At 47.1% G+C, this 8,178-nt stretch overlaps 1 protein-coding gene across 1 annotated transcript in view; it reads right to left on the bottom strand.

Moving 5' to 3' along the window:
• The window catches only part of Rbm24 (RNA binding motif protein 24), an 11,828-nt gene extending 3,877 nt beyond the window's left edge, over nt 1–7,951 (bottom strand). The window contains exons 1-3 of the mRNA XM_055595166.1: nt 7,784–7,951; nt 6,553–6,676; nt 5,152–5,206 (exon numbers count right to left, since the gene is read on the bottom strand). Coding sequence (XP_055451141.1) covers nt 5,152–5,206; nt 6,553–6,676; nt 7,784–7,951 — 347 coding nt within the window. The remainder of the gene's footprint in view (nt 1–5,151; nt 5,207–6,552; nt 6,677–7,783) is intronic.
• Between the last annotated feature and the right edge of the window lie 227 nt (nt 7,952–8,178).

Genomic DNA, 8,178 nt, shown 5'->3' with positions numbered 1-8,178 from the left:
CTTTCTTTCTTTCTTTCTTTCTTTCTTTCTTTCTTTCTTTCTTTCTTCCCTCTTCAGAATTCTACTGGAAGCATTTGTTAAGAATATCCATGGAAAAGATGAATTTATCAGAGAGGGTGGTGAACTCTGTCCCTGTGTGATAAAAATACATTTAATTTTTACTAGAACCGTAGCTCTTTCCCGGTGCCAGCAGCAACCGTGTCATCAAGTGTTTCTGAGGACACTTAGAGATGTTCTTAACTGCATGTCGGAAACCAGGCGCAGCAGCGTGGCCGTGCACACTCTCAGAACTCCGTGTCAGGTCAGGTGACGGGCTCATGTCTGGTGACAGGTGGGACTGTATAACTCGCTGTCCCCAGAGCTGATCAGCCCGCAATGTGCAGACGCAGCTAAGAGAGTTTCCTCTCCTGCCAGTCTACATGCGGTGATGGACAGTGGAGGCTGCAGCTGGGCTATTTTTGATCCTGTCATGCGACAAGGGTTTCCAGCGGATAAAATGTCTTTATAAGGCCAACGTGAAGCTTCTATCAGCTGCAGAGGCCAGCCAGTCTGAACCTCACTGATACGGAGACATTAACCCTTGGTGTCCTCCCAGTGCTCTGACGACAGCACGGTGTCTGAAGGGTTTGTGTTTTCAAATAATCAAGTAGCTCAAAGGAGGTTTACTCTTAACCTCCACCCTAACGCCCCCCCCCCCCGAAAAAAGAAGACAGGTTAAAGTGTGTGTGTGTGAAGAATGTGTTAAAACAGAGAAAGGATTGCTTCAAGAGTTGCTGTCTCTGTACTCATGTTAATGACTACTTCTGATTTGGACGGAGCCACCCGATGAGAATGATTTTTCTGTAAGGTCAGATTCCTACAGGAAGGCTGGCAAGGGCAAGGAAGATGTCTTAATGGCAAATGAAGACCTGTGGCCTTTAAAAGATCATGGAAAAGGGGAGGCCAGAGGAGCCCAGAGAGCCATGTCTCAGAGGACCCTGGAGAGAACCCATGTCTCAGTTCAGGGAGAAAGCAGCAGAGGGCTGAAGGGTGTGCTGGGAGTTCTTTTTAGCAGTCTAATGAACTCAGTAAGACAATTTGGGAAGGCCCCTCCCACCAGAATTCTACCAAGCTCCAGCCCCTTTAGTTCATACCAAGCATCAACAAAGCTCGAGAGCCAAGGGGAGGGACACCCCTGGTGATCAAACAAAATTGACTACATTTTCCTTCTATCTCCATTCTTTAGGTCCCCCTGACACTGATCTGTGATTCCTCTCCTTTCCCTTCCCTTCCCTTCCCTTTCTTTTTTCTTTTCTAAGACATGGTCTCTCTGCGTAGCCTTCCCCAGGATGACTTCAAATTCATGATCATCCTGCTTCAGCCCCCAGAGTTCTGGGGTCTAGGAATGTACCACCATGCTAGGCTAGTCTCTGTGACTTTCGAAGCAGTAAGTCAGCTGCTCTAACGTATTGTGCAGACCAGCAACCCAAGTCTTCATTTCACCCATTTGCTCATAGGAGTCACTGATCCCTAAAACCCCACCAAATCATTTCCTAAATCTCATCGTTTTGGGTCTTTTGTACATCTGTCTCCAAAACACCTTTTTAGAATCTTTTTAAACCTCTCTTTGGACCCAGGTCTGTAGAACATTTTACTATTTCCTGGCCATGCCACCGATTGCTGGGTCCCACTTCCGCACATGCAATCCATTCCTCATCCAGGAGGCCAATCTTCCCCCCCCCCCGCCATCCACCCTAGCTCTAGTCCTCTGTGCCCAAGAACCTTTGGAAGTCTGCTTTCCCTCTTTCTCTTGCATTGTTCCTTTGTGAAAGAGTTCGACGTTTCCCAGCCCAGAGCTGCACTACACTAAATAAACTTCTCTGTGAGAGGAGCCTCCAGGGGTTACTACAGCAGGTGCTTAATAAAACAGTCCCTCATCTTCACCTTCCTTGGAAGAGCTAGCTCATCTTCTTTGTAAAGCCCTCCTTGAGGCCCACTGATCCGCTGTCTCCCTCCTTCTGTCTGAGGCCCTTCCCGCACTGATTATTTTATTACTAGGTGATGAGAAAGCTACATTATGCTTCTTTTTTTTTTTCTGGCTGCATCTTGACATCAGGGAATGGACACAGCTTTCAAGGTGAAGCAGACCACAACTCTGAACTCGGAATCACACTCTTAACCCACCCACTGGTTCTGTGACTGGGGGAGGTTAATTAACCTGTCTGTACTTGTTCTGTTTGCTCCCAAGAAAGACCCTTAACAGTGTCCTTTTTCACAAATGCTTATAAGAAGAACTAAATGGTAAAATGTCTGTGGGCCTCTGGCAGTTCTATGCACACAGTACACCAGATGACCACTCCCATGGTACAGCGAGGCTAACAACCAGGCTCATTAAACGCTTCATTGTGCAGTTAGCCTGGTGTAAGCTACTCCTTAAATCTCTTCTCACAGACCCGCAGCAAAGCTGTGATGAGGAAACACTTCCTTCAGAGACCACTAAGACTCTCATCAAGCCCACAAGTCCTTCTGCATCTGCCCTCTGCCAAGTCAGAAGTTCTTTCGGCCAATGTGTTTGTCTTTAAAGACCTTAGGTAACCCAGGGGCCATTTAAGGACCTCAGAAAACTAATAGTCTCCTCACTAACCTTCCAAAACAAGTGAAAATTTAAAGATTCTCAAGCTCACTTCCAGGCAGGCCTAAAACAAGAACATATGACATTCAAACAGAGTTTAGGGTGACCAGTGTGATTTGTTGGTTACGGACTTGGGATCGGGGCAATGCTGAGAACCACTTTAAAAAAAAGAAAGAAAAGAAAAAGAAAGAGAAACCTTACTTGGCCTACCTGGAATGCTATCTGTTTCTAACCTCAAGTTCAACTTGAATCTCAAGTTCAAACAATTTATGCACGCAGCAACAATCACCATTCATCACAAAGACAGTCCATATCAGTAGAGATGAAAAACAAAAGGTTACTATAAAAACGTGTTTGATTTAAAATGTCTGCATACTAACATCGCCCTGTTGGTTCTCGTCTTCTGTGAATTGCTTTCTTCCTCAAGGACGAAGGACTGTCCCAGCCAGGCCAGATTACTCCACTGGCTTTCCAGTGCACTGTAGTTTCTCTACATGCTGAGCCTCTGCGCGTAGCCCCACGCCTGTTTACCCCACCACACACCTCGTAGACAGGCCCAGCGCCCCCATCCAGTTCAGGTCTACTCCCCTCCTCACAGCCTGTCCAGTTCTCCCAATCCATGTGTTTTCTTATGATTCTGAATTCCTCTTAAACTTGAAACAGTGCCAAGCCATTTATCAATGAGCAATTCTGAGCTGCTCTGCCATCTTCTTTCTTCCTCGCAATGAACATGCAACTTTGTTTTCTACAAAGTGGTTGAACTAGGAACAGCTGTTGATTGATTTGGTTTTACACTCTTTCAAGATGATCCCTGGGAGGTTACAACTAAGCTCACTATTCCACCTTCAGATGTATGTTTTCTTCCATAGTCCCACCTTTACTTATAATCTACACTAGTGAAATATCAGCAGAGGGAGAAGAGAAGGGAAGGGAGGGAACAGAAGGAGGGAAGGAGGGAGTGGGACTGGGAGAGAATGCTTGGCCCAATCAACTCATCCCTCCCTCGTTGTCCATACCCAAGTTGGCTTGGAAGGGGCTTTGGTACACAGCTATACTTAATTGTAGCTTTTTCAAAAGCTGTAGACGGCTCTAAGAGTGAATATCTAATAGATTAAAATAACAAGAGGGTAATAAAAAGTGTCTATCAAAATATAGCTTCCTTCTTCCAAGTCAACTTACTACTTACTTTTGGGCTAGCCTATATTAGGAGATGCTTACGGTAGGCTTCTACCTGTGAAGACAGATTCTAGCCTTCAAGGTGACAAATGGGAATCTTTGGGTGCTAAGCTGGATAACAATAAAATTCTTCAAACAGCTTGGATATTCAAAAAGAATGAGAATTACAAGACTATCAGTCAGGCAGAAGATGGAGGAAACAGACTCTAGTATTCGGGATAAACTGATGGGGGCCTCCCTCCCGGGTTGTGTTTAATGTAAAGGAACTGGGGGACCTCAGGAGCTGGTAATAACAGGACCCAGAGAAAGCACAAATGTGAGCAGACTGTTCCCCTGTTAAATCTGAAAGGAGGGAGTTAGTACTGTGCTACTCAAAACAAAAACCAAACGAAATTAAGGAGGGAAAAGGAAGGCCAGACTGGTGACTGTTAATGAGATCTGAATAGAGCTGCCGAATCTTTACCAGAAGGCCAGGAAGTGAACATACATTGCAAAAGAAAGCCCGTTCCCAGAAAACAGAGACTTACAACATGCAAGCAGTGAATCTGTATTCTTACTGAGAGAAATCACACGATTTAGCACTCACTACAAAAATGTTAAGTGGAAGTCACAGGCTAATAGCTTAAAAGCAGGAAGGAGGGAAAAAAGGCCCTTTGCTTCCCATGGCAAAGTCAGAAGTCAACACTGCTCACCACCACCACCAAAATCAAACAGCAAAGAGCCCCTTCCCCAAGGAAAAGAAAACACTCACTACAGCTCTGTTCAATTAAGTCAAAGCACACAGTTTAGCTATCAACACCACTTCATTACTGTAATAAAATAAAATAAAGCACACGGAGGGCTATGGACTATAGTGAAAAAAATAAAAACAACACCACCAACATCCATGCATGGTTAATCACCATCTGAGCTTGTGTCTGAGTCTACTGGTTACAGAGTTTAATTCCAAACAGAACTAGTCCACCTCTTATCATCGCATCCTTCTCATCAGTTAGCTTAACTGTATAGGAGCCCTGTCAGGTTAGAAAGAGATAAACAACATTGAGTCAAGCTGAGCAGCAGCGATGGCGATGGGACACATGTCTTGTGCACAAGTCATACCTGGTATTTTGGGGTTTTTGTTTTGTTTTGTTTTGTTTAATCATAAGCCCAACATTTGGCTGGTTTGGAGACTGCATACTTGGTCAGATAACTTGACTCATCTAAAAATATTTATAGTATCAGCATTAAAACATACATAAGCATATATAAATATGCAAAACCCGGAACGTTCTGTGACATATCGACCTTGTCTGCTCACAAAGAGTCAGGGAAACAAATGGTGGCCATGTGGAAACTTTGGAGGTTTTGGTGGATTGACTTACCCGAAGGGTCTTTGTATAAGGGCCGGGTGAAGCTGTTGAACGCCAAAGGCAAAACCTAGCAATAAAACACACCACATTTTCCATTTGTGCACCGTTAGGGACTTACTATTTCTGGACAGAAGATGCAATAATAATTTCTGATTAAAAAGAACCACTCCTGTGATACTCTAGGGTATACACAGACATGGTCTTTATATATGAAAAGTCCATCTGTTTCATAATTGTTATCATTCATCCTAAATAAACATTTGAATAGACTAAGATTAGAAAACTTAAAAAAAAACCTATATAGTTAACAGACGTTAAAAAAAAGATTTAAAAAAAAATTAGGCCAGAGAAAACTGCTCATGAGGGAGACTCTCGAACAACAATGAAGTTAAATTCACAAATATTCCTACAGTTCCAACCCATGAGCAAAACAGAAAAAGCAAAGAAAGAAAAAAAGTCTTTGCAATTTGTAACGTTCTAGACTGCCTTGGAAGAATTTTACAGCTTACAGTACTAAAATTTCACAAAAAACAAATTCCCCCATCATTCTCTTGAGAACAGATGTTTTAGAGAGACACCGTTTTCAATGTCTGTGGGTATTTCTCTGTGTATTCCCTTGCTGTCAGCTGGGCTCCTGAACTGGAGTGTCAACCTCTTTTTCACCTCAGGAAAGGCTGAGCAAAGAGCACATGACTTAGCCTAGTCGCTTGTCCAGGGAATTGAAGACATTCACTCAATGGTCAGGTGAGTTATTTTCAATAAATATGAAAAACAGTACCAAGTAATACAACCGGCCAATATTTTCACACAGGCAGAGAGAGGTATGTACCGTTGTCAACCAACAGCTGTGAGGATTTCAGTAAATTATTTCTCATCTCCAAGGAAGTATCATTTAAAGAAAAACCCACGAATGTGAAGTCTTCCTATGTGTAAGTAGTGTCTGTGACTTTCTGGGAAAAGACATGTAACGCCCCTCTTGGGTCAGGGTTCGAGGCACGCCTGCTCTGAACATGGAGTGGCTGGCCTAGACCACACTAAAAAGGAAGGCCCACTGGCTGGAGATGACAAGGGCCAGACAGTTGACCTTTTTAGCTACAAGTGGCTAGTAAAAATTGGACAACTGAAAGCAGTCAGAAATACTCATCATCATATGGGAAACGCATGAATTAACTTTTGAGCGCATGCCACCTGGACCCTAAGGTCTATTTTTGCACTCGGATACATTTCAAGTACCCAGTGGCACACTTACAGCGCTCATGTATCTTTAATGCCTTGGTGGAATAACCAGCAGGCACTCAAGTTTTACTGAACACTACGACAGAATTTTCAGGAAGCTTGCTGGGCTGGGGATGGCGGTGGGGCCCCCCACTGCTGGGTGGAGAACGGGGAGGGGGAGAGGAGGGCAGAGCTCACCTGGCTGCATGATTCTTGGTTTTGCTCCCAAGTATGCCAGGTTCACATTGGCCTTCCTACCATCAATGATGGGGTTGGGATCCTTGCAGGCCCTTTCAGCAGCAGCCCGGTCAGCCATGGTGACCTTAGCAACATACACAGACATACACACAAAGCCCTCAGTTAACCCCTGAAGGAAAAATACTGAAGTCCCTGAGCTGCCTCTCTTTCCTTTCCTTTCTAATGGGAGGCTGGGGGGGGGGGGCGAGAGAGATTGGGATATTAACCCTTCATTCTCTGCTTAAAAAAAAAAAAGCAGGAAGAAGAAAGGCATGAAGAACCCCTCTGCTCCAGACCAAAGTCCTGAGGGTGCTAGTGTGGGGCTTAAGAGAGAACTGGAAACCACAATTCTGAAATCGCCTGTAGATTTACCTCGTTGCAAATGTCCCCTCTAGGTCCCCAGCCAGGGCCCCAGAGGCACTGTGGGCTTTAAACAAAGTCCAGCCCCAAAGCAGCCAGTTGCTCCAACAGGCAAGGACTCCCCAGCGACAACAGCGATTGTCCTGCTCGGAGCTCCTGGCTCTCTGGACAGCTGAATTTGCCCCTTTAAATCTCCAGGAAGCTTAATGTGCTGTTTCAGTTAGGCAAACAGCCAGAGGGGCCAGCTTTTCCTTTTCTCTTTAGAATCTACCTTTGCAATTTAAAAAGTAGGAGTGACACAGACACACACACACACACACACAGACACACACACACACACACACACACACACACACACACACACACACACACACTCTCTCTCTCTCTCACTCATACAGAGACAGTCTTTCGTCTTTCTTTTTTCTAAACAAAGCACCAGCGCACTTAACAACCAGCCTCCGACCCGGGAATGCCACAGTGTGAGGAGGCTCTGTTCCCACCCTCCCAGCTCTCTGCATCCCAGATCTGGTCCTCCTTTCCCAAGCTTTGGGACCACCGAAAGAGCATCGCCTCAGGTCCTCTCGGAACCCCGCGAGGCAGGCCCGGACCCCTACTCCCCGAAGCTTAAAGTTTCAGCTCAGCTCCGAGCGGAGGGGGCGTCCCGCGAGGTCCCACAGAGCCAACCCTCCCACCCCCTGCAAGCTCTGACTCCCGAGGGCCTGGGGCCACGCGCTCCCCCCTGGCCTGCCTTCGAGCCGGGACCTCTCTGAGTTGCCATCCCCCATCTCCCCCCCCCCCCCCCCCCCCTGAGCCCTCCCTCCGTGTAACTTACAAATCCGTAGCCCCGGGACTTGCCGGTCTGCCGGTCGGTGATGACCACCGCCTCCTCGATGTCTCCGAAGACCTCAAAGTACTTGCGCAGGCTGGCGTCGGTGGTGTGGTAGGGCAGCCCTCCCACGAAGATCTTGGTGTACGTCGTGTCCTTCTGGGTCGTGTGCATCTTCGCGCCCGCCCCGCGGCTCGGGCTCCGGCTCCGGCTGCGGCTGCGGCTGCGCCCGGTCCTCGGGCTCCGCGTCTCCCGCAGCGCGCGGCGGCCGCCGGGGGCCGAGGGCGCACGCGGGGGCGAGGGCGCGGCGTGGGCGCTCGGCGCGCGGCTTCCCGAGTGGCCCGCGGCCCCCGACACTCGCCCGGGCGCTCGGCTCCGGTCCCCACGTCCGCTCACTGTCC

Source organism: Psammomys obesus, unplaced genomic scaffold (genome assembly GCF_907164565.1).
Source record: "Psammomys obesus unplaced genomic scaffold, mPsaObe1.curated_primary_1811, whole genome shotgun sequence".
In the NCBI taxonomy this organism is placed as follows: Eukaryota; Metazoa; Chordata; class Mammalia; order Rodentia; family Muridae; genus Psammomys; species Psammomys obesus.
Note: the sequence above shows the minus strand (reverse complement) of the source record. Positions and strands in the feature narration are given on the sequence as shown.